Source organism: Aquila chrysaetos, chromosome 13 (genome assembly GCF_900496995.4).
Source record: "Aquila chrysaetos chrysaetos chromosome 13, bAquChr1.4, whole genome shotgun sequence".
Lineage (NCBI taxonomy): Eukaryota > Metazoa > Chordata > Aves > Accipitriformes > Accipitridae > Aquila > Aquila chrysaetos.
In genome coordinates, this window is record NC_044016.1 from 4699681 (window position 1) to 4727664 (window position 27984).

Below are 27984 nucleotides of genomic sequence, written 5' to 3' on the forward strand. Positions count from 1 at the left end.
AGCAACAATTAATTCTCAAAGCCAAAACAGCTGCACATTGCTGATGCTCTCCAGATGCAAGCTAAGGAATTAAATCATGGGATAATTCAATTGGAAAATTGCTTGTAATTATGGAGAATGCAGCGTCTGCTTGACGACTCATGGTGATTGGTAGTTGCTTTAAGAATAGTGAGGTAGTCTGCGCAATGCATAGTGAATACAAATAAGTAGCTGTGTTAGGAGAAATCTCATTTAGTTTCACAAAGTTATGGGTTTAACATTGTTACAACTGTATTTGCTGACATTAATGATAATCCATTTTCACTGTCCCATTACTGCCAACAACCCACTATCACTTACACACAGAACAGTAATACTAACTTATAGCACCTTCCGTCTGAAGGAACTCAAAGTACTTTGCAAACATACAGAATGTGGTCGTACTCTGAACAACGATGATCCAAAAAAGGTTTGTTCTTTCTCACCTCATTTAATATATGAGCAAGCAAACAGGCTTGTTCTAACATGTCATTTAAATCTCTGATGCCACAAGGCTGACAACTTCTGGGAATGAAGTAGGGGTGCTCCTCTACTTCAAATATTAGAAGTGAAATTCTCAGTTATGATTCAACAACAGAAGAGCAGGCTGCACAAAAGTCTAGTCAGAGACCCTCTAGTATTGTTGACAACAGGGAAAAATCCAGAAGAAACTGGTCTTTCAGATTGACAGTTACCAGTGCAGAAAAAAAGCCATCCTGTCATCTGTAAACTGAGCACATGTATTCTTAAAATAACAGGATGATGCAGTTTTCTACTCTCTCCTTGTAAAATAGTCTTACCAGAACTGATTCTTATTAGCATTACAACATTTGACAGAGTCTGGTGACTATTTTAAAGAGTCTTGCTCATTGGCAAACTGAGGGACAAAATGGCTGCTGTATGTGATCATATTCCTACTGAGTCAGTGATGGAATGGGAAAAACACCTAGAAATACTGATTTCCAGTTTCCTGGTTTAACTATTAAAACACACAGCTCTTAGTTTATAGAAACCCAGTTATGGTAGCAGTGGTTACTATGACACATTATATTATCTGTGCTTTAGCTACTGAAATGTTTGCCTGATTTTTTTTTTCTTTACTTTAAAAAGCATTAACAGAAAAACATTCAGGGAACAAAAGATCAATTATTTACAAGTGGCTTCACAAATCAATCATCCAATATCAAAGTTGAAGTTGTTATTTTTAGCACTACTAACTACACAATAATTAAAATTGATTACAAAGTCACAACCCCTCATTAAGTTGCTGTCAGCTGGGAGAAAATTCCTCAAGAGCAATTTTTATTTTTTTTTTAAGTGATTGTAAAAAGATTCCCATCAATTAAAAAGACATTTGGTAATATGGAAAAGATGATAAATCATCTCCTGTTCTCAGTGCTAGTACTTTATAGACCGAAGGTGGTGCATCAGAGAAATCCTTATGATCGTTATCTTTACCTGAAAAGGAGTAGAAATGCCATCGTGTTGGGGCCAGTGACAAGTCATTCTCCTTCTATAAATATGTTCTGTGGTGACAAAAGTGCAGATCTCAGTAGCAGAGATGAGAGGCTATCAAACAGATAACATGTTCTGTGAACCCAATACTGCAAAAAGGCAAGCCTTGTATTTCAATCTAACAAAGTCCTTAAGCACATGCTGTAAGTATTTGAATAGTCCTAAGAAATACAGAGAAGTTCTTTGTATATTTTATTGTCACACAGCAGATACTGGTCCTTAGCAGGACTAAGCCCTATAGCAGAGTTTTTCCAGTAACCAGATATGCTACTGTTTCTACATGACACACCCCATTTGCTGCTCCCCTAGTTTTCTCCTCCCTGAGCTACATGCCAGTGGTTCAGGTTTTAATTCTGAACAGAAATAAAATGGTCAGTCCCCCTCCCCTTTAATATAATTTTCCAAACTGTACAAGAGTTAACAAAATGTAATGTTTCTTCCCTCCTGAACTTGTTTCACAAGCTTGCAGCACAGGTTGTCAAGCTGCTGTTGGTCTAAGCTGCCGGTCTAATACCAACTCTGTAAGGGATCACAGATGATTAACTGGATCACACTCAGAAATGCCCTGTGCAGAGGCAAACCTCACTCAGGCCTTTCTGCTGTCCCCCACCCCATGCAGGAAGTGCAGAACCTCCACATATATAACAGGCACTAATTTCCCTCAAGTATATGGAGGTGGGAAAAACTGGCACGACATTACTTCCTTACACTACCACCCCCACTGGCACCTGTAAGGTAAGAAAGGCATTGCACCCACGTTAAAAAAGAGCTGTCGTTATGTCTGCAGTCATACCCGCAGCAAGGCTGCCAGTGACACAATGTACATCTGCATCACCTTGTGACAGTGTCAGGCTTTAAGGAACATCCCAGACTTCAGCTTAACATGCTCTTTCAGCCAGACGATGAGAAACTGGGAGCTACTTCAGCAATTTCACCAACAGGTCCATTGCAAATACACCTGGGCTAGCAAAATGCCACTTCCTGTGGTCTGTACTCCTTCATCCAGCAAGCCCAAGATGCTTTCAAAGGAGAACAAGAGGACAGTACCTGTTAAAAGATCAGCGGAGGAGGAGGGAATAGGAAGGTGCTTTTCAGAAAACATAACAAAAAAAACCCCAAGGCTTTGGTTACATTGCAGGAGTGAAAGAGTTATCTGTAGTTCACTTAAGTTTCTGCAGTCTGTATTATGAATAGTTGCTTTAGCAACAAAGAATTGTTCAGTAACTTAGTTTCATTTTTAAAAAGTTTGGTTTGCTGATAAAAGTAGCGTACCAAGTAACCAATCAAGTAACCAACAAGTTAGCTAATTTTTACAAGTCATTTAGGTCATTCTTGGTGCAATGGCCATTAACAGCTTCACACTCAGGGTCAGTCTTTGGTGCCCCACCCTCCCCAAGAGTTAATGGATGTAACATTCAATAACACACGTTGCAATCAATCTGTAGCTCTAATGCAGTACATTTCACCTGCCCACTCACAAAGCACTCTGAAATGTATCATTTCATACAGGCAAAAAAAAACATAGTAGAAGAGTGTCTGTAATGTGCATTTTTTACATAGAGTTAATTCCTATCTCTTAATTCAGGGATATCCCAACCAAATTCCTCCATGCAAAAAAGCTCTTCCCCCAAGTTAAGTGTTGCTTTACACCCAGGTGAGGTACCTCATCTGGCTGGAGCTCAGTTATTTCAATTACACTTTGTCACTCACTCTGTAATGAAAATACAAGACAACGATCACTCAAGTGCTGCCCCTACTCCAGCACATTGTTACGGTTCCTCTTACCTGTCCAGACAGACACCTTCTCACCATAAGTCAGTGGAAAGAAAGTGCTCAGCTTCACACAGCACTCATCCATGACATAAACTCCCCACACATTTCAGCTAAGCACATAAGCAAACACACAATACCAATACTATTGAAAGCATATTAGCTCTTGTATGACTTTGCAATGGGATTTCTCATCACTACAAGGAAAACCTGGACGCTGATCCCCAAAGTTTCATCCACAGTGAAATACCCCTTAGTCCTGTCACCAAGTCCTGGCAATTGCCTGCTGTACAACAGAACAGGAGGTTTAGTGTTAATGGAAGCCCAAATTCAATTTGTAAATAGTCAACATTTTAACTTTTAGTTCTTGAGTTTTCCTTGATTTTAAGGCAATTGGGAATAATACTGCTAAATCCAAGCACCTCAAATATTCCAGAAGTCCATATTCAGTTCAGCTTTACATATGACAAAAATCACTTGAGTCCATTGCACAGCAAACACCTACCATTAACCATTCATTCTGCACACTGACCACAGAGAGAAATGCCTGCAGCATGTCAAACACCAACTTGAAAAGGCCTGGAGTACATTCTAGTCATCCCTTGCTTCAAAGCCATTACAATTATCACTACTTTTTCAGGAGGTTTACAGGTAACTGGGATGCATGGATAAGACAACCAGCTACTTATCCTATACTCATATTCATACCTAAATAAATGTCCTTAAAGAAACCTGCTATTAAAAATGTTAATTGTTGCTGTTCACTCAGCTGTTGCCACTAATTGCAAATGGCTTGGCATCTTTACTAAGTAGTCATTTTTAGAATGCACTCTTGCTTAACAGATACCCCTTTGGCTTGGTTAGTCATTGGAAAGGTCATTAGTTTAGGTGGAAGCCACATCTTCTGAATTAAGATATATAATATTTTATAGTATCTTATGCTAGGGCTCTTGCTTTTAACCCTTAATTGACGATAAAAGAGAGATTAATTAAATTATCTAAACCATTAATTCCTCAGGAATCTTGATTTGACAATGACATGATAACACTAAATGTATTGCCCTTAGCCAGCTAGATAGATAAACCAACAACTATAGAATTAAAATGGTTTTGCACTACTGTGTAAGTAGTGAGGCTACCAGAACGATCTTTTCTTTTCCCCTGATCTAAGAAAGTGCAGAATGTAAAATTCCAAGCCCTGTATGTCACAGTAAACTTTCACCTGTAATGAAGTGACCTTGTTGACATGCAGGATCAACTCAGGCAGGCAGGCAGAGCCCACTATATCCACAGTTGGCAGCCTGAAAAGCTGTAATTTTTTAGGGCAGTTAAACATAAACTATCCTCTGCCTCCTCCCCAAATACTTCCACATCTTCAGGAAAAACACTGAGAGTGGAATTAAACCTGCATCATAACGTTGTTTTAACAGGGCTTTTTATTTCTTCAACGCTCTGAATAAACACCTTGAAACCAGAACATCCTTGAATCTTCAGCTGCTCAAATCAATACTAGAGTTCTGCAGCTTGGGCTTTTCTCTGATAAACAAAGTTACTGTGACAGGTGAAAAGGAGTTGTGATCTAACCTTTATTATGCTGTTTATGTGCCTTGCAAGGCTCCAAATGACTGCCAGAGATGACTATCTGTGGCACGCAGCAAAATGCTTCCCTTCATTGCCTGACCTTTCCACTTCCACACTGGAAGCACACAAAAGCAGCAAGATGACCCATACTAAAAGCAACATACAAAGTGACTTACTGAAGTTCTGTCCTAAATCAGGTTTATTCTTTTAACACAGACAATGGCAAGCAACAAACCTTCTGGTTCTGCTGTTTGAACACCTCTTCAAATCTGGAGAAGTCTACTCATCGACTTGTTTACTCGTGTTTACACCAGATAATTTCAAAGGACAGCCTCTCACAGAAGAGTGGGAAGATCTGCTCACAGCGATAGAATAGGAAGAAGGAAAAACGCAGAACAATGGCTAAAAGCCAACCATTACATTTCTTGAATTCTTAAGGAAATGCAGTTTAGAATTAAGTGGTGCTTGCTTCTCTCACCTCTGTTGTGACACTGGAGCATTCAGCTAACAAAGCTGACTTTCATCTGGGTTTGCAAGTGATATGAACCATTAATATCAAGTCAAAATTATTTTTTTAAAATGGACTTTTTTAATTTCAACAGTCACTCGTGTTTATCTTCTTTTAAGTTCTGTTTATTTATGGAAGGTAAAAGACAAAGGTCAAGCATTTCTAGATTGCTCGCATTTGATAGACAAGAAAGACTGTGCCATTGAGACTAAAGGGACTTAAGGGGACTTAGGGAAAGCAACTTCCTTACAGAGAGGGATACACAATATAATTCACTGCACAGAAAGGCAGTGTTGCTCAACATAGGAATGGGGTCTAGGATTGGAGATCCCAAATCAACAACATGATATTGTAGTATGTATCCCAGCAGACTTACAACATAACACGGGGGGCTACATTCTATTGCTCCCCTTAGCGCACAGTCTCTGACACAAGCATGTCTGAAGAGTGAGAGAATATTCTGAAAAGTCTGGCCATAAGTTTGCTTCCCTCTCCTGCTCTTGCAGTATGGCCATTCTGGTGTTCATACATTATACCATCTGTTTAATCACTGTGCTCTCAAAACAAGCAAACAAAGAAAACAGATGAAACTTCAGGGATCATTTCTAACTCATAATTGAATGGATGATTATTTATTAGAATTTAGGCAAGTTGCTTGGGACCACCTAAACAGGCATTGTGTTGTATTAAGACATTTATTTTTTTTTTAAAAGACACAAAACAGAATTCTCACTCAGTATTTTATCTTTAACACTGCAACCTTCTTTGGTTACTTTGAGTAGGATAAAATAACCATGCTCAGTTTCAGCAGCTGTAAGAGAAAACTTGAGGATTATACAGCTAAGCTCATAGGTCCCCCTCCCCTTCAAGATAAAGGTAAACGAAACTACTTTGGTCAGCTCTAACATTAACAACTCCTGTGAGTAAGACTGAACCTCTGAAGGCATGTCTAGGGGCATACTCCTTGCAACACCTCTGAAGTAGTACATGCAATTGTGTCCTTCCAAAAATGAGATACTACGCAAGCAGTAGTACCAACATATCCTTTGCAGATTTGCATCTAAACAACTCAAATTTCATCAGAAAACCAAGGACAGAAATATTAAAAATCAATCTTCTCTTTCTTAACCCACTTTACCTCTCTAGATTAGGCAAAATGGTCAAACTGCACTTCAGTTTAGCTTAGCCTGCCCTAAGATCCTGACTGAATCATGATATTTTATCAATCACAGTTCCAAATTAAAATTTTTTTACTCCCATTCAATTAGATGGGCTTTGTTCTTGGCAAGAGTCATAGCATAGCTTTCAGAGTTCTGTGGCTCTCAATGTATTCATTCAAGCATAGGTGTGTAAGATAGCTACTGCAACACAACAGACATATTATCATTGATGTGAAGAACAATAGTGAAAATATTCCAGTTGTTGTCAATTTACTGATGCTTTTAACATAATCTCACAGAATACATCTGTAGAAAATCCCACATGATGATGTCTATGTATTATAGGTGGACCAAGCCAACTTCATGACAAAAATCCTGTAGAGCAACAGGCATCTAGCTGTTAGTACTAATTAAGGTGCCAGAGATACAAGTTTGCCACAGCTAGGAACACAACTCACCTTGGGCTATTGATTTAACCATACTGTGCTTTAGTTTCTCTTTGATGACATGGAGAAACACTTCTCCCAACTCTTTAAAACCATATGAAGTGCCTTATTTAGTAGAGCATTCTCAGAGCCTCATAGGTAAAGTGCTAAAGGAGCACAGGTTACTCTAGTGATTGGCAATGGATATAATTAGACTATGGGTGGTAAGGAGTGGAAATATGCAGCCAAGTGCCTACAAGGCTTACAATGTCTTGCTGATACTCCTTTATCATACATTGTATTTTTATGTACAGAGCCGTATGCGTGAGCTGTCAATGGCATGGTAAAAAAATAAATATATAGAAAACAGAGGTAGCAGGCAGGCTAGAAAGATACTAAAACTATAAAATAACAATTATATAATTCATTGAATATTCTTTGCACAAATATGAGTTTACTATACTTGAAAATTGCAATTAAAAAGATCCCAAACACAACATATGCATGGACGTACACAAGCATTTGGGGATAAAGAACACTCCCCCTACGTCACAGAGGGAAAAAAATCACAAATGTGTGTTAATCCAGCAGTCTTTTTCTATAAAAAGGTCAAACACAGCCAAGAGCAGGATACGCTTCCCTCCAGCTGTCCTTTTAATATGCCTCTCATTTTGCCAAGGAGAAAGTATCCCTAAGAGTGAGAAAGAGACCATTTTACAACCCATTTATTCTTCATTGTCTATGCCTTTTCTGGATATACTTGCTGAAGTACATTAGTCACAGGTATGCAGCAAGCCATTAGAGCATACTAACATCTGATGCACACCAAAATTAATTTTTCTTTTTCAGCTTGGGGAACAGAACACTTCATATGGAGTTGCACGCAAGTCTTCACTGAATTAAGGAATGAACAAACAAGATTTCTAAAATCAACAAACCCACGTGCTTGTCCATATAAATACGTACCTACTCTATAAACAAACACACTGTCCTACAGTGAGACAATAATTTGCCTCTTTAGAGCAGGCTCATTAAAGGGAAATAATTTTGCAATAACAAAGCACAAGTGTAGTACTAATGAGAAGAGCAAGCTGCAAAATGCTAAGAACACCTGGTCCATTTCTTGTACTGACAGAGCATGAGCTGGAATCTGACCATCATAAAAAGGCTGCATTTTTTTTCTTCACAGCCCAATGGACTCTGGAAGCAAGCTTGGTTTGCATTAAGTGTATTAATGTTGCATAAATTCCTACAGGGCTCTGTTGTAACACTTGATAGGTATATGTTGCCAAGTTGAGTATCAAAATTTAAATCGCAACTAGAACAGCCAGAACTATTCACTGTGAATAATATTTTTTTATTTTAAAACCCTCTCTGTTTACAAAGAACTTGATAGTCATCCCTACAAATCCATAAATCTCTCATTCGCAGTAAGATTGATGAATAATTTTCAGTCCATGTGTTGCTTCCAGATCTCACTTACTTCTTCTACTATTTCACTTGTGGTATGTAGCTGATCCTTCAACTCACACACAACAATTATTTCCACTGACTCAATGACTAAATCTTAAAGAGGAAAATAACTAATAGAAAACTGAATCCCACTTTGACTACACAAAAGTGCAAAGGTTTACAAATCTTCATAGGATACCTGTAGTTTATCTGAATGCTTACAAATAACAAAACTAGGGTGGCATCATACCACAGCAGTATCTTTTTAAGGACTATTCAACCATCTGGATTGAATCTTTGCAGACTAGGATGATCCACATCCTTCTCCAGGATTAAAGAGGGGTGCAATAAACATTCAGCTCTGCAAGTTTTTTTTGTCAAAATTTGCGATAGTTTCAAAAACATTTTTCTTCCAAAATAGAAATTCTCCTGAGAAGACAATTCTGGGTTTTTTTCAGACCCACCCTGTCAAAACCTCAAACTGCATGTAATGATTTAGTAAAGAAAAGAAGAAATACTCTGATATCTTGTTTAAAAGACACATAAGAGATCAATTCTGTGAGATCAAGGCATATCCTCAAACCAGTCTTAAGGTTTAATGTAAAGGGAAGACTTTTGTCTGTCTAGCATGAGCCCAGCTACTCTCTTTACCCTTTATTCTTTCCCCTGGTAAACAGCTATCTTTTTCAGAGATAATTTTTTTCCCAACTTTTAGTGGGATTGTAATGTTACAAGTCTTTTTTCTGCTTAAGATTCCTACATGAAAAATAACTTCTACTTACTTCTTGCAAGCCCACATTGATTTATACTCTACTGTTTTGTTAATAAAGTGATAATCTGAAACAAAATATTATTTATTATCTTTTATTATCTGCCTCATTCTTCTTTGTCTGAGGAATCATAAATTAAAGTCAACAGCCATTTTATAATCCTGCAGTTCATTATCTCCCATTTGGTAATATGCTCAGTGCCTTAGCCTTGCTCCATTTCTTTAGTAATAATTACAAAAATCAAAACCACATTAACACAATGTGCAGATACTTCTTGTTTCAGAACTTACGTAAGAGCTTTTCAACTAGTCAGTGGCTGGTTAGGACACTGTCCTCATTCATCTCCCACTTCCCCTGCTATCCTTCATGAAAGTTTAATCTACATTTTCCATTAAGGAGTTGTCTCAATTGGTGTTCACATTTGCAGGGTGGCTTATTACTTTTTTGATTCTTATTTGAAATAGTGGCCATACCTCCCCAACTTATCTCTTCATCTGAAATTTTTATCAGGTAGCTGCATATTTTCATGGTCCTGAAATCTTCAGATAACAGAAGTAGAAATTCACTTACTTTATCTAGCATCACAAGATTTAAAAGAGGAGCAGGCAACCCGCTTGCATCACCATAGTCAGGAGTGGTCAAGCCTCTAATCCTTCAAGTTTAAAACTGCATTTATGGTTGGAAACAGATCACTCTGACATTAGGTCAAGCACAGATTTGGATCCAGTTTGTGTGTACTTGTTTTGGGTCCAGCTGCTGCTGGTCCTACCTCCTTAAATACACAAGACTAACTTTGTACTAGTGGTTTCTCTCTTCCTCTTCCTTGTAAAATTTGACTCAGAAGAAAGCCACAACTGTGCTCCCAGATCAGGGACCACGATTACTGCCCTCCACGAGTCCAAGGGCAACACAGCAATGCAATGTTGCTGACAGGAAGCTCAGCCAGTGCCTCTCTGGAGGAAGGAAAATACAAGCACTGCGATGAGGTAGCAGGAGAGATGAATTCTGGAAAGGCACACTTTCTGATGGATGTTAAACCACCTGCTACTCAGAGCTCTATCCTAGAGGTCCCCATAGTACAGAAAACCCTGGGTTTGAATCAAGAGTTGAAAGGCACAGAATTTATGGCTGGTTTGACCTATCTCAAGTTTATCAGAGAGGCAAATGACTCTTTCACTTGAGCATGACAAACACGTATGTCCACACAGCTGCAAAGTGCAACTTCCTCGGTCTACAAACTCTATCATTCTAACCACAAACTGGGTTGTCTAACCTGCCTCCTTAGGAAATACTGCCACAGTTGCAAGATCTCCAATTCCTCATATTTCATTACGATAGACTGCAGTACATTTGCTGGTATAATATATTATGAAGGATCATAAATAATTAAGAATTAATCACACTTGTCAAAATAAATAAATGCAGTCAGCGATGCAGAATGCTTGAATTTTTTATAGCATCTTTTTGCTTATTCATGAATTAAGAGAAAAGAAGTCTAGTAATCCACAATGGATTGCCTACTCATTACAGCACATACAGGCCCGATTCAGATTCTAACAGTGGAGATTTTCCTGTCAATCTTTAGCACATCAATGGAATTTTAACCTTAAACCTCTGATCCTGCAGAAAGTTACGTAAGTTTGACTTGGAAATATTAGTAGCTCCAGCAGATCTTCACATACCATGTAGGGCCTAGCTGGCAGATACACTAATGATTCTATCACCCACTGGTCCACTTACAAGATGGAGGGGAATGGAGGAGAGTGAAGCATTTTAGCACAAAATTCCCCCCCCCCCAAAAAAAACCCCAAAGTACCTTGATAGCCTCCGTTCTATAGATTTCTACAGACAGACAGTCCTGCAGTTCTTCCTACCAAATAGCCAATATTTTTGCATGGTTTGATACCATTCACAAGGCTTTAAGAGAATAGCAAATAATATTAAATGTTTAAATAGCACCTTTTCTCCAACTCTCCAAATTGGTCCAAAACCCTTAGTGTGTTTCTCTCCTTTTTCAAGGAGAAGAAAAAACTGGGCTGGGTGGCGAGGGAGGGACACACCACCACACCAACCCTACCAGCACAGACCAAAGATCCATTACCTTCAGACATCTGGCTCTGAAAACAGACAGGTGTAGATACATAGGAAAGAATATATGATCAGGGAGAGCAAACAGTTGCACCTCCCCATCACTGGCCTTCAGGGATCTATTGTGCAAGGACTTTCTGAGCCAGAAAAGGTAGCCTTGAGAATTTAGTAGCTATAACTATTTTTCTTCCCTGCACATATTCTGTCAATTTGCGGACCCACCAACAATACCCTGTGGAAGAAGGTTCCACAGTTTTACTGTTTGTTACATACTGAAGGATCTCCTTTTGTTCTGAACCTGACATCTACTAATTTCATCTGATGCTGTCCAATTCTGTATTAGAAGAAATAATGAATATTCCTTCTGTACTCATCCTTTCGGTGCTTTATACAGTCGTGGGAGTTTATAAACCTTTATACATCTTTTATAAGGATTTTATAAAATTCTGTGATTTTTATAAAGCTCTGCCATGTATTCCTTTAGATGTCTCCTGCAGGCAGGGTAACCCTAGTTAATTTAAGTGTTCCTAAAAGACAGCCATTACATACTTTAGATCATCCTTGTTTCCATTCTTTTAATAACTTTCCCAGCTGTACTAAATGATTTTTGATGCCCAGAAACCAGAACAGAATGCTGCATTTTAGATACAGCTACCCCCACACCTATATTACAGCATATTGTTCCTATTTTCTACTCCCTTCCCAGGAAGTCCCAACATGACATTTACTTTGTGACTGCTACTGCATTTATGTTTTCACAGCTCTATTCTTACCCCAAAATCAGCTTCAGTGATTATAGCCAGCTCAGAATCTGTGCTTATATATGCCAAACTCTGATTGTTTCTCCCACCACCTCAATTCAAATAAATTTCGCCTGACACTACTATCCTGTTAAGCACCCTTTTTCAATTCCTTGCAAACCAGACCTCCAATCTTTTACCGTGAATAATTTAATAGCAAACTTTGCCACCTCACCATCTATCCCTATTCAGAAGATCAATGATTTGTGTGACACTGCATGCTGAACATGCCAAGTGAGTGGAACAGCCAGATGTGACTGTAACCAAATGCTGAGACACCTGAAAGTAGTTCTTCCTCTAGGCAGCTTGATCCATGCTGATTTGTTCTGATTCCTTGAGACTGAGCTGCATCATGCTGCGGGGACAGGGGCAAAAATACAGAAGTTCTTCCAATGTCTCTCTTTGGGAGATCTATCAATGATTTGCTACTGAACCTTATACAGAAACTTACACGAAGCACAGTGAATTATATGCAAGGCATTTGTCTCTATCAATGTCTTGACATGACTTGATAGCCAAGTGACAAGGATGAGCTAAACCATCCCAAAATCTAGTTATGCTATCTGTTTATCTCTGTGCATTACTGTCTGCAAAGTAGATGAAATGAGATTGAGATAATTGGAAGTACAATTTGCAGGAAACACTGGGGGTTGGAATTACTGTGCTTAATTATTTCAGATTGAAACAGACCACACAACTATCTGTGCCAAGCAGCTGTAATTAAAGTGATTTAAAATAGAGAGATGCTAGCTCCAAGTGTTGATTTTCAAATGAGTCTTTATATGCACAAGAGTTAAAGTCATCTATGAGTTGCAGACCTACAGATCTGCTGAGGGGCTTAAGAGAAAATTACCACTGACTATGTCCAACATGCCTGATAATTAAAAAACAAAACAAAACAAAAACAAAACCAACACAAAAAAAAACCACAAAAAACAAGCAAATGAAACACCTCAAACAACCCACCCTGGCACCCCACAAACGTAATCCACTCAATCAATGTGACACTGAGTGCTTGCTCCTCAGAATAGGAGAAAACAGCAGAACACAAGCTTCAGCCTAAGTTGCCTATATTCCAGATGAAGAAAAAAACCCCAAAACTTTGGGCTTAGAAATGGAATTTTATCCCAATAGGCAACTGGAAATCATCAACCAATACTACCCTTGGGTTTTGGGCTATGGGGGCAGCCAACAGTCTCCCCTTCTTCTGCTTTGACAGACATATAAAACTGAATATAGACAAAGGTATAACTTTACCGAAAAGAATCCAAAAGAAACATACATTGATAATATGCAGCACCGCAGCAACCCGGCCAGGCGCTACACCTGGAACAATACATTTATTTCCTCATCGGTTTTCCTCATTTTTTTCCCTAGTCCAGGAAAGTGACAGCTACTCTTATCAATTCCAAACAAGCAGGTTTTAATTCCTAAATTTCAACAGCATCTGGCTTGCACTAGAATTTAAGAAAAAGAACAGCAGCAGACACTCTGATTTACCTCAAACTTTCGCTTAACTGTATCTTTGTAGCAAGAAATTTAGTGTGCGCATGTATGTTCTTTGACGTGAAAATTAGAAGATATTTGCATGCATGACAAATGTGGTCCATCTGCTTTACACATGACAGATCCCACCAAAATGACTCAGTTTGCTGATGAACCAGTGCTCAAGCAATGGGCCTTAAAAGTTAATTTATAATGGCTATCTGGGGAAAAGTACTATGCTATTGATACAGATGAGAAAACAGAATTAAAGAATATGAATGAAAGCTGCACTGAAACTTTTCCTCAGTATTTGCCTGAGCATAAGAACTGTTACAAGCAGCCAGACTGCAGGTCTGCAAAGTCAAATGCCATCTCTGACACTGGCTACCGAGAAAAGGATCCTTTCACTTGCAGCTTTCTGTATAAGGGGCTTCTTGAGTCAGCGACTGTAAAAAGACTATTGAATTAAATAACCAGTTATGAATGTATTCTGCAAGAATTCATCTGATATTTCTTTAAACTTATGCATACTTCTGGCCTCCACAACATTAATTCATGCATCTTATTACTACAGTTTATACAGGTTCTACATGAAAAAATACCTCCTCTTGCTTGTTCTATACCCAGCACCCACTAATTTCACAGCTGCTTCCCATTGCTCTTCAATGTGCATTTTTATAGACCTCTAAGTCCTACCATCGCAGACAGAATAAAGAATCTTTGTTATTTTTTCCTAGTACAGAAACTGTTCCATATCCCTGATAATCTTTGTTGTCCTTCCCTATACCTCTTTCTTTGCCTGGATAAAACTTGTAGCCCTAACTCGCCCATTTCCATTTTGTAACTCCATTCCCATCAACACCATCCGACCCTTATGGGGAGAGGTTTCAAGCAGGTGTCACTAACAGCAGAAAGGATGTTAAGAATTTTTCTGCTTTCCCAGGATTAGAAGAGCACAAACACTTCTAAAAATCTTTTTAGAGCTTACAATCTTCATGAAATACGCTGCTGTTCACAGATATGATCGTGAGCAGGAAAATAACTCCAACAAACCAAATTTTCTTCCAAGGAAGAAGAAAAGTCTGTTGCACTCCCCTCTTTCAGGCTTCCTAGCTCTCTAAAGAGACAGTAACTTTTTTCTTATATTAAGGGAAAACCCCATCTTTTGTTTTCTTACCAAACAGAAAACCTAAGCCATGGACACAAGGATATTGCCTAAAATGGTCTGCAGATAAGCAAGCAGTAAACAGGACCTAGAGCAGCAGTAAAACCAGACCATTTTATTCATCTCTTGCAGACACTGAATGACCTTAAAACACAGGCACCATAGTACTGTTCTCATCCAAACACCATCCACAGAAAGGGTCAGTCTGATTTAGATTTTCCACAAGACTATATTTGATATTTTGCTTCCCTTATATATGATGCAGATTGCCTTTAGACAAAAACAGATCTTCCAAGTGCAAAATTACTTCCTTTGTTTGTCACACCGTTTGCATTCATTGCCTGCTGCAGTAAAAGGATTATAGCTGTCTTAAGTATTTTTAGGAGGACATATTTGTTTGGGTGGGGCTTTGGGGTTTTTTGTTAGGGATTTTTTGGGGGGTGGGAGTGAGGCTGTTTTGTTTTTAAAACTAACCACTACACTGTAAGCGTTACATAGCTGTATTCATCTTACCTTTAGGTGTATTCTCAGAGTGATCTCTCTCTGGCCCATCTGGGATGTTTAGCTGTGAGATCTCCTCTGCACTCAGTCTGAGCCATGCGTTGTTGAGGGTTTCCTTATCTTTTGAGGTAAGGGAATATTCCAGCTCACAAGGAGATTCAAAATTGCAGTCAAATACTGGAAAAAGAAAACAGACATAGAACATTACCAAGTTAATTAAATCCAGCTTCCTCTGTGCTGGAAGGTGTGTATACATGTGTATACACACTCATTGTATACTTTAGTAATTTAGGGCTTGCTTTTTTCCATAATGAAGTAGAAAGAAACAGAGGAAGTCCATAAACAGACAGGAAAAAATGTGTCCAAAATGGACCACACAGAGAGGTAGGAGCAAAGCAAAAGGAAGGCCCAAGAGCCAGTAATTCCCCTTCAGGACAGATAAAAGGGCAGCACAGGCTAAAGCAGGGAAAGGCATCATCTAGACTGAAAGGGAAATAGCTTAGTCAATTGATAAAATGGGACAGAAAGCCAATCTCTTCAGGGATGCTGGTTCAAATTCAACCAGGGCCTTTATAGTGCAAAGACTACTAACATGCTTCATAGTCACGTTCCATCTCAGTGAGCACAGGACTCTGCAAAGCGAATCATATATCCTGGGCATATGGGACATGCTGGTAGCCATAGGGACTGTACTCTTCCAAGCAACCTTCTGACCTCCTGGGTTTTAAACGCTTCACTGAGGCAGCAGAAGCAGCAGAAGCTTGATCTGCTGCCACAAAATTTCAGCCTACAGGCAATACAACCAGCATCTGCCTGCAACACAGACATTTCTTTTTGAGATGTTTCTCTTTCAGAAACCAGTTACCCTACTGGTGCAACTATAATTCACTTCCCAGTGTCCAATTTACCATCACACCATAATTCAAGTTGCTTAACACAACATGCAGTGGCAACCTGCACAAATTTTACTTTTACTAGTCAACATTGCTAAATCTTCTGGAATGCCCTGTATACATTTGCTTTTGTCACCACAGTCAGCACTCAACACAATATTCAGTAACAGAAAGAAACTATTTCTGAACTAAATCCATGTTTCTGAAAAGGCTAGATCCATTTGAAAAAGCCCAACAAAAAAATCCAGCTCTTCTTTGGAGTTTTCTACACTGTCTACTGTCCTGCCATGGCTATGCAAGTAGAACAAATAATCTGAATTGACATTAGTCAAATTAACTAATTTTTTTTAAACTTCAATTACATTCTCTATTAAACATCTAATTTCTTCTTAGTGTGCACAGATTTATGTAGTTCAGCCTATTCTCCTGGTGATATAGCATTTTCTAATCTGCAGGTTAATGCTGTTGCCCTCTTGCTATACTTTTCCCAGCTAATTTGCCTTTTTAACAGCAAGCTCGAAGGAACAGAGTCTATTTTTCCAGTTTATATTTGATTTTCTTAATCAGGTGCTTTATCATTCACTCAGCATTTTGAACGCTTCACTACACCATGGAAACCATATAATGTAAGGAATCCGTATGCACCACAAGCAGCAGTAACAAGGATTATACCTATTTCCTTAAATTTGAATGCACAAGTTGCTACCCTCTTCAGGTCTCTATGTTACCAATATAAATTTCATGATACATGAAGCACACTTCAATTTAGGCAGCAGGGAACAGAGGATATATTCATGCTATACAGTTTACTACTGCAATATCACACCCAAACCTCAGACCACTTATTTCTAGTCCCTTAGATGTTCTTTAAAAAAAAGAAAAATAAACCCAACTTTATTTAACCCTATAAAGTGTTGAGAGTCTATTAAACTTTGTATCAAAGCCCAAATGGACAAAAGGGCAAGTAAACACTCAACTATGTGTTACAGAAGATATATCATCATTACTGTATAGTTTAGTTACAGGGAAGACCTTTAGTAGTACGTGCTTTAAGGTGCTGTCAAAAAAAAAAAGGCAGGGGGGAGAAACACAGCTCATACAACTTTTTCGATGGAACCCACAGAATGACGGAAGGGAAAGCCCAGGCCAAGGACAACATGTGGCAAGAGCAATCATTTCAAATCAATTTTTTCATTCTTTGTGGGCTTTTCTCCCCCACCAGTCTCTTATATTTTCATGAGCTTTCCAGCAGTCACTGTTGCTGCCACTCCCCTCCCATCCAGCTGCTGGGAACAGAAGCCTCTGTGCTCTCTTATCCTCTTGCCCCCAAGCAGAGAAACCTTTCATGGATATCCACAAGACGCTCTCATTTTCCTCCTCCAGTCCTCACCCCCTGACACTCTGATTACAGTCCCTAGAAGCACTCGATAACCAGCTCAGCTCCCCCATTCAGTCTCACTTTCCAGAACCTCCTCCTGAAAAGAGAGTTATCAATCAGTTGTGGAGCCCTTAACACAGCAGGCCTCTGACTTACAACTGGGACAACTTAATTGGGGTATGTGATTAAATAACAGTCATCACATTTAGTGTTATGACCCCTGCAGACAACTAAAGCCTCTGGCTGAAGGGGGGAAAGTAAAGGAAGAAAGGCAAGTAACAATACCATTTCCTTCGCTCGCAATGAATAGCCTACAGAGAAGTGGACATGATCTGACATGCCTGTTGTGGTCAAGCTGAATGGCCTTTACAACAGGTTATTCCTTGAAAGAGGAGGAGACTATTTGGCTCATACATCTGAGAGCATCAGCGATTTAATGAAAACATACTTGCAACTTTTACAGAACTTCATAGTCCCCCTACACTACCAGAATATCTGCACTCTTCATAGGCTCTTATTTAAATTAGTCTCGTATTAGACACAAATTTCAGTGCTATTGTCCTATTCAGTACAAAGAAAGCACTTCTTTGTCATCATATCTGATGCAACACAGCAAAGTCTATGCAAATAGCATCCAGTCTTCCAAGCCTAATGTTAACTTCCTACCCTCAGGCTTTCCTTTTTTGACGATGTCCTTCACTATTGACAATGCAATACACTTCATAAAAAAAGCATTATATACAATACATATATTTTTCTTCACTGATAAGCTGCTTTTGGTGTGGTAGCTGCTACAAGACCATATAAACAACATTTGCAAATACAGAACCTTCACAATATTTGAATTGCTGCCACAAATCACCCGCCATTTTTTATGTCTCTGCATAAAAAAAGGTCTCCTTCCTTTTTTACTTTTGTCTTAACGTGTTTAAACGTGACACCAAGTTTATTTTTTCTTGCCCAGCTAAGCACATAAAGAAGTCTCCATTTGCCTTTGGAAGCTGAATAAAAGCCATTCTGCCCTTTTCTGAAAAACAGCAAACACTGCAGGAAAGGTAATTACACCTAACACAACTTTTAGTGATTATTTTTTAAACCTACTACCAATATAAATTGACTGGATACAGAGCTTTAGGACTTGAATAGTGTGCCTAGTCAGTAAAGTGGAAATTTTTTTTGTGATTTTTGGTGGTTTTTTTAAAGAGATGTCACAGAGATTTATATCCGGTGTATGCATTTATGTCACAGCTACATTAACTTTATAGATACTAAAGGCTCTATAGGAATTTAAGTTCCAGCAAATTGCAAAGTGTCTTTTTAAAGATATTGCAAAAAAACCCCAACCCCTTGTCCAACAATCTTTTGCATCTGCAACCACTGGATGCTAGAGAGACAGAACAGCTAATTTATTAGAAATCTATTTCAGCATCATTACACCTTTAAAAAGGAAATAAAAGTGATGCTTATAATCCAATTAAGGTAAACACCTATTTTAAAAAAGGCTGTAGATATCAACCATTTCAGTTTCTAGTATGTAAGAAGATACAGGATACCAATGATAGACTGAAAAGTAAATTAAGCTACTATCCCATTGAAAAGACAATGGAATCTGTGTGTGTCTGATGACATTAGAGTCCTGCAAGTGCTTCAATTCATTTATTTTTAATCAACGTACCTAACAGCAATAATTTGTGCAAACAGCTAAAATATCTGGTAACTACATCTGTTTCAATTAAACTGATTAGGGTTTTCTAATAAACAAATGACTTTAAAGAGTAGTATAAATAATACTCCAAAACACAGTAATCTGCAGGAAATATCTTTTTACATCGCTGCAGGTCAGATTACAGATCATTCACTCTTTGGATGATCTCAGATCATTTGTGTAACCACACATCACAGAAACATGCCTTACTTTGAACAAAAATAATCTAATTTAAAGAGAGATATAAAAAGCCTGTTCTTGTTAAGAAACTACTCTTATTATCCTTTCTTCAGCTGCCCAACAACGGACTAGGTTTATTTGTTTTAAACCACATCTCCTTTCAACCACAAAAATCTTACCAGCAGGTAATTTCCTCTTAGACTTCTCCTTTCTAGTTCTACATGTGTCTGACTTAAAAGGGTCCTTTTCACTCCTGGTCTGCTGGCTCTTACAAATCACTCCTCCGCCATTACTCTCAGCTGGTCACCCCTTTGAAAAGGTGTGGTTGCTTTCTCACCTCACTACAGTAGACAAGGGAGCAGGTAGAGGTTCTCTGTTCTCAGAAGGACCAGCTTAGAGATGTACATCCTAAGTGGCATCTCATCAGCTTAAACATAACTAATTCATACTACATCTACAGACACAAATGCACAATGTAGAGGCCACTTACCCCGACCAAAACAGGACCACAACCTCCCTCAAGAACACACCTACTCCAGTGGCAACAATCGCAGCAGCAGTGTAGAAACAGATAAAATATTCTTGCACAGGATGTCTTTTTTTATACAAATATTGACAGATATTCCTTGTGGAAGAGACATAATTTAAGTTGTACAGTAGAGATGTGCTCTGCTGAGTGAGCTTTGAGACCTCCATCAATACCCACTAACCTCTATTATACTCATGTTAGAAGGCCTATAAGCTTTTAATTTATGACAGGGAAATGACAAATTGATTTTCCAGTTATTAATCCTAGGGACACAGCCAGTTCCTAAAGCCTTCCCTATTCCCTCTGGGCAAAAAAGGGCACAGGGCATTCAATTGAAGGGTTTTGATTGCCTCATCAGGCCCTTCTGAATTTCTATCCACCAATACAGGGGTACACATGTGGGGTGATACAAGGAAGCCTGCAGCAATAAGTATTTCTCTCTGAAAATGGAGCATAAATAGGAGACTGTGCTCTCTGGCTGTCAGCTCACCAGCCTGCTGAACAACCAGAAGGACACCAAATACAGGCCAGGCCCTTCAAAGCCAGCACTGCCCTGCTGGCACAAAAAAGGGGTGAAACTTTGCAAATGGATTCCTAGTGCCACCTTTCCACGGTGCAACTGGAGGTACAGCAGCAATTTAAAATGAGCAAATCCACCACAGGATGGAAGGGAACAGAAAAAAAGCACAAGGGGAAAGTGAGAAGGTGTCAGCGGTCATGCAAATTAAAGAGGAAAAACAACTGCAGGGTTTAACTGCCTTGTTCCTGCCGAGAAAGCAAGCCTGAAGAAGAGACATTTTCACCTACTTCCTTCCATTGCTCAGCATTGAGAGAGGGCAAACTGACACATTTTACGGGACAGTATGACACACGTACCCCTGGCAGGGGCCTTACTACCCCTAGCAAATGCCCGCACCAACAGTAACTGCCTGGTCTTTGGGCTGCCGCTCCAGGAGCTGACAAACATGAGAGCAGCAGCATGGCGTGACAGGGGAGGTGAGGAACTGGCGAGGCACTCGAGGAGCCCCACAGCATCGCTCTGTTCAGCACAGCTTTGGGGTCCATCCTGCCTGACGCACTTCAGTCACCTGCAAGTGAAGCGGTGAGGAGAGCAGCTGGGCAGCACACCAATCCCTCTCCCTGCCCTGAGACACTGCCTGTGTTCATCAGGGACCTCCTTTTAATTTAAAGCTACTTAGTGCAAGCTAGCTTATTGCTCTGTGTCCTTCCTCCGCACCAGCAGGTCTTCACGTACGCTCCCCCGACCTTGAGTTTACCGACAGGAACGCTGCCGTTCCCTCACGGCGCTGAAGTTCGCGATGAGCCTCTCCCCGCTCTCTCCCCGGCACGACGCCCAGCCCGCCTCACCCACGCGCCACGCCAGCGGCCATTTTGTGACCCCGCCGGCCGGGCAAGGCACAGAGCCCCGGGCAAGGCAGCGAGGCCCTCACCTGGGGGACGGGGACGTGTCCTTTCGGCCAGCCGGGGTATGGAGGAAGGGAGATGTCCCGGTGGGGCTCGGTGAAGGCAGACCCCCGGGGTCTCGCCCCGTTTGCCTAAGAGCCCCCCCCCCCCCGCTTTCAAGGCAGCGCCCTGTACTGTCTCTGCTGCTGCCCAGGGCCTCTTCCTACCTCCTCCCTGCGTAGAAGCTTCCCAGCCCCTCCACCTCCAGCTCGCCGGCGGGTCTGCGGTCGCACCCCGTCCCCGCCGAGCCGGCCGGCAGGACGGGACCCGGAGGCGGCGGGCCGGCCCTCGCAGGTACGCGCCTCCGAGGCCTCGTCAAAGCTGCCTGCAAGGAAGATTTCAACGCGGCCGGTTTCTCCCCGGCGTCCCGGGCTTGTTTTCGGCGGGGGTATGGCAGGGGAGCGCTCCCCGCCGGGCAGGGTCAGAGTGGGCTGCGCCAGCGCTGCTCATCCATCCCTTCGCTGCCCGCCTTGAAAGGAAAACCTGAGGTTTTCCCTCAGGAGGAGCTACTAGAGTTAGACTGCGTTCTGAAGAAATACAGTTTTAGAGGAGCGGTACCCCACAGGAGGCATAATTTCACCTGCTCCGTGGAAGAGGGATTCACCCCGGGAAGAGCGCTCGGGCCTGGGGGCCAAGCACAGGGCGAGCCGCCTGCCTCCCCGGGGAGCCCAGGGCTCTCCTCACGCCAGAAGCGTTTACGGTAATCCTCCGGGGAGCGAGCCACAGCGGGATGGGCCACTGCTTAGAGAAAACGGCAATCATGCAACCATTCATTTATTTGTTAAGACAATCTTTAAAATGACAGCATATACTTTGTATCCAGCCAGCTCCTCAGTGTGCACCAGGGACTGAATCACCAAAATCTTTGACAGCTGCTTTGTTCAGTGGAAATCAAACTACAAAGAAGAGGGCCAGGACTCCTTTATCAATCAATTATAAGCACAGCCTTTCAAGACAGCTACAGAGAGAGGTGCAAGGAGGGGGTGGTGGGAGAACAACCTGCAATAGCTCTCATTTTCTTTCCTCCTAAGAAGGACAGAGTTCATCCTCCACACAAGAAATATTTGTTCACCATGTCTCCCATGCATGCAGCAAAAACAATAAATGAAAATGCATTTCTAGTGCCAGTTCTAGCCAAAAGACTGAAGTACCGACTAACAGCGACTGTTAGAAAACACGCTCCAGTTGGTGCAAAACAGTGGTTGGATGAACTGTCATATTTTGACAATTCATACAAGGGACCTCTTGCATGAAGTCTGAGAGATCTCTAGAGAAAATGAATACTTGAGAGACAGGGAGAAAAGACATTTGTTGTCTCACTGTATGTTATTTTATTATTGAAAAAATGTTGAGCTGTCATTGGCATATTATCTGCAGATGAAAGAGGATATAAGGAAAAGAATAACTTGAAAGAAAGTAAAAATTTCTCCCTAATAAGATTTTTTTCTTCTTTCTTGCTTAGCACAGCCTTCAGTTTAGCCAGGCAGATGATGCTTTTCCTGTGATTTTCCTCCCCCTGCATATCAGCACCATTGCACATGGCAAAAATACCATCTAATTGTTAAACAAGAATTCTTGCATATGTATATGGGGTCACAGCATCTGCTATTTTATATGGAGCAATTCTGTTAATCTGGTGTGAATAACTGCTGTTAGCTGAAGTCTTGCCCTATTATATTCATAACACTATTTCCAAAACTATGTTAGAGTATTTCTAAGATTGCAAAAAGGATGTGTTTGAATTAAGGTAGTACATCACTGTTGCAATATCTTTACTAAGAAAGCATTGATTCATTTTTCCTCTAGGACAAAGTATTCTTCTCCTCATTCCTCTCCTGACTTTATCTCACCTTCCAAACAGGAATTTGTTGTAACAATTAGTTCATATCCATGCATCTCACCATGCCATGCTCAGCATAGCTATCATGATAGCTTTATTATTCTGAAGATGTCAGTATTAGTCTGATTTGTTGTAAATTTATAAAACAGGTAGTCATGGGAACCTAACTAACATGAATTCATCTGGCTGGTGCCCTCTTTCTCTCCATCTTCCCTTTTGTTTGATGTTCAGACTCACTGAGTTTCGTGTCAGCAGTATCTATCTGGTATCCAACTTATATGAATGAAATGGTATTTTGAATGCATGCACATGAGTACTTGAATTCAGCAAGTTGCACATGACCTACCAGAGAAAAAAAATTAATAATCTGACACCTTGCTGAGCAACTGCCATGCCACTGAGCATCAAATACATAGCGAGAATGACCCCAAATTATTCCACAATAAAATTAGTCCAATGCTTTTTTTTTTTTTTTTTTTTTTTTTAGCAAATCCAGTTCAGGAAATCATGAACTCATCACAGATGACATTCCATTAGAAAGTGTAAAAAAAAAAAAAAAAAAACACCACCACGCAACCCTGTCAAATTAGTTTTCTGAAGACACAGAGCTGAGTGAAATTATTAATAAGTTGTTAATAGAGGCCATCCTTTGGATTATGCTTTTAGTACCTATTAAATCAAAGCTGTGAATAATTGTGCACTCTTGAAGGTATGTGCTCCCCCTCTGCTGAACTCACGTTTTGCAGAAATTTTTAAGCACACTAGTCATTTGGTAGCCAAATCTGCTATTTTCCCCTGAGTTTTAGTCTCAGTTAACTCTGGAATCCAAAACACCACTATTTCCTAAACTTAAGGGGGGCAAAAAAAAAATCTGTAAACTATATTGCCGAAGTCTGACACAGCCTGAGAGAGGCACTTCTGTATTTTGCACAAAGCTGGTTCACAACAGCCAAGGAGTTCAGCTGCTACTGGGGGATCTGGCAAAGAGACGCACAAGACAGCACAGTGGCATAAGAAGAGTTAAAAAGCAAAAGCCATCTCCTGTTTCCCAAACAGTCCAACACGGCAACCCTTATGTCTGTTATTCTCATGAAATGTGTTCTTCTTTCAAAACAGAATTTAGATGGGCTGAATTGCATTGATTTTTTTTTCCAATTGGTAGCACTTTCCACAGTTGCCACCGTACCCTGCCAGGATTGTGCTCCAGATTCAGTGTTTTTAGCTGACCCAGGGGAATGCGGAGCATGGGGCAGAGAGGGATATATTAACTGCATGAAGGCTTCCAGGCCTTAAGGGGCACCCATCGTCTGGAACCCCTGTTACAGAAGCTTAATGGATTTTATGCAGTGGACAATTGATTTCTTATACAATACCTATACAGAAGAGAAAATTAATATTCAACCAACCAGGACAAGAAATGAAATATGTGGCTGGGTGCAGTTAATCATGTAAGCCTCAGGACAGAGTTCCATCAGCGCTGCAAATGGGAGATTAATACGCTACCGTAAGTCCACATATGCAGAATGCATTAAAAGTTTGTTCTAGCCACAGGAAATAGTCTGAGTGTATGTCAAAAAGAACAAAACAAAACACAAAAATATGGAGACTTAAAGACTCCTCCTGCCCTGCAGGCTGAATTCCCAGATAATTTTGACTTCATGTGCTTTTTTTAAGTCTTTATTTTCTGAAAGGCAGGTGGATTTTGCATCTCTGAGATGGTGGATGATTAATCAATGCTTAGATAGAGACAAATCTAGAAACCTCTAGACAAAATAGAAAAAAATCTTGTGAATGCATCACTCCCAAGTATCCTGTTGTGCCAGTGATTATCTTTTGGTATTGCTGGATATAGTTTCAAGGATATCATCAAGCAGTGTTCCTGCCAGAACTACTAGAGGCAGTCTGTCAGAATTTTTAATTCTGAGTGAAGGAGCTGAGAACTTAGTTTGGCAGCGGAAGAGGGACCCTACATTTCAATTTACGCAGCCTTTCAATCAAAGAGATTTCTCCAATAGTGGAACATGGGGAAAAAGTAATTAAGACAACTAATATTGCCCCACTCCAGCAATGTCAGCCAGTTAATTAGATGGGTCCCATCAGATGATTAGGCAAACAGAGTTTTGATAGAAGTTTTATTGAGCACTCTGTAATCACAGTCACACTGGGAGCAGCAAGGAAAGCTTCTGACAGAAGAGGAAAACACTTTAGTAGTAAAGGACTGCTGGATTTTATTTCTGCTAATGATTCATCATGTGATTTTGGATTAACCACTTAATCAGAAGGCAGGGGTGGTCCTGGGACAAGGTTACTCGCCTAGAGCTTGGATGGTCTAACTTTGTCTTCTGCCTTGCTCTGCTGAGTCCCTGCATGACCTTCACGGAGCTGCTTAGATCCAGAGCCAATAATCAGCTGCTGAAAGGCCCTGTCCATCCCCGTCATGCTCATAGCAGTTCTGGACAGAAATCTGGATCCCTGGGAAGTTTCCTAATACACATTCAGGTGCATATAAGCTGCAGGCATGCAGAGGAATAGAGAGAAGTTTTAAGAATTGCCCTCTTAGGCTTGGGTTATGCTCACAGGCTCTACTCCATGTACGCACACCAGCCCTCTGCGCGCTGTGTATCTCAAGTGGCAGGAAGTATGTCTGCATAGCAATGCTAAGGGGTGTCCCAGTCTGAAATGCATGAATTTGAGGGCTACCGCTACCCCTTTAATTTAAAGGAAGTTCTGCCAACTTTTGGAAATGTTAAAGTGCAAAGCTAGAAAAAACTAAATTACTCCTGTCCCTCTTCAAGATTCTCCAGCAGTTTCAAGGTACATGTCCTGAATTACACCTACTGAGGGAGAAAACAGTTTAGACTTGTCCTGAGTGAAGATTGTATTTTGTGTAACACCTCATCAAATTCCTGCCTTTCCTTGCAAAACAGATGGTTGGAATATGGTGGAATTTGGTCTTGTGCAACCAGCTAAAATCATAATAAATCATTTCTGCTTAGATGCAGTACATTTATCTCCATGTGATGCTGTCAGATGGAATCAATGTTTTTAGGTTTTAAGAACAAAGCCTTCCCTTAGAATAGTATTACTGAGAAACTGAAAGAGTTTAGGAAGAAGTAATAAAGGATAAATTAAAAATCATTCTTGCAACTTCTGAGAAAACCAAGTGAGGGGAAAAAGATTGTGCTACTGTCCCTTCCAAAATGAAATTGGTGTGTCCTCATCATTCAGCAGATACAACAGCTAGGAGCAGATATTGTATGCCAGTGGAAAGAATATATATTGCACACATAAAAGGCTGCAACATAAATTTGAAGAAATATGGGACTCCTTCATATAGGTAGGTCAAACTTTTCCCTCAAGCAGATAATTACAGGCTTGGGGTGAGTAAATCTTATTAGCCTTTCAGCACCTTATCTCCCCTCATAGAGACTGGTAGTAGATATATAGTAGATATATTCTACTTCAGTCACTTTCTGGATTGCATATTAGATATTGCCTTATGCAGTCCAGTCCTAACTACAACCATCATATTTCACAGTGGAATGGCTATGGATAGTCAGTAAATAGGTCACACCAGAGAACAGACGAAAACAGATTCCCAGATTTTGGAAGGGATGGGAGTTACGAAAGGAGATGGCAAGAAAAAGTAAGTTCGGTACACAGCTCCTCTCTTTATAATATCGCTGGATTCCAATGTACCGCTCAAATATTACAGTTTGGGACCTTGTTTTTGAGGGACCGGGGCAAGCTGGAGCAGCCCGGGTCATCGGGTGCCTCTGTAGAGACGGCGATGCCCAAGGCCACATTGGGCTGGGCTGAAATGGGACTCCTGGGCCCATGGGCAGGGTGGGGAAAGGCCCCAGGGGCAGCTGGTAAGGGGCAGTAAGGCTTATTAGTGCCCTCAGGGGCTGACAGTATGGATAATATCCATAAAATTTATCATGAATCATTTGACTTGTGTTGTTTTGCTCCAGTATTATACCAATATCCTTAGGCAGTTTGTTACAGCCTCTTGAGGATAACATATAAATGCTACTCACTGTGTCGTCCTCTATGGGAGAAGAAAGGGGATGTATCTCTCATGACCCAGGTCAAGTTCCAAGCAGAGTAACCAGGAGGAAGAGGAGGGCTGCTTGCTGGGAGATGCGAAGTAGTCAGACCTTTCATTAAAAAAAAAAAAAAAAACAAAGAAAGAAATACAAACATTATGTATGCCGTAGCTGTTTGTGTGCTACACATCAAGTAGAAAGATCTTAAACAGCTTTATAGACCATATGCAATAAGCACCAATATTCAACTACTTTTTGGTCAGTTCTTCCTTCCTGATACGTGCGCGCACAGGGAGACAGGAGATTAATTGCTTTACATCGCAAAATTATCATCATCTAGAAAAGCTGTCAAGTTTAATCTCACACTGATTCTAAGTTCTCTTTGACCTTTCAGTCCCTCAATTTTTTTTCTTTTTTTTTTTTTTTTAAGTTTTTTAGCATGACAAGATCCTGTACATGGAACAGGCAAACATGTACCCAGCTTCTGTTCAACAACCCAATGCATCTCAAAGATGTTTTTGGGGATTAGAATACTACAGTGACCCAGAACGGGTGAGGATCTGTACAAACCTGCACTAACTCTGCAAGACCATGATGATATTAGAGGTGCGAAGAGAAACAGTATCTGAAATAACACACAAGGTCAATGAGCAAAGCAAAATTCTATAAGCTTTGAAAGCACAGATTTTCCCTGTGAATGTTTAAGTT

At 40.4% G+C, this 27984-nt stretch overlaps 1 protein-coding gene across 1 annotated transcript in view; it reads right to left on the bottom strand.

Annotated features, from left to right (window-relative positions):
* Positions 1-27984, bottom strand: part of ALK (ALK receptor tyrosine kinase) — a 320524-nt gene that overhangs the window by 210520 nt on the left and 82020 nt on the right. The window contains exons 2-3 of the mRNA XM_030035063.2: positions 27268-27387; positions 15251-15415 (exon numbers count right to left, since the gene is read on the bottom strand). Coding sequence (XP_029890923.1) covers positions 15251-15415; positions 27268-27387 — 285 coding nt within the window. The remainder of the gene's footprint in view (positions 1-15250; positions 15416-27267; positions 27388-27984) is intronic.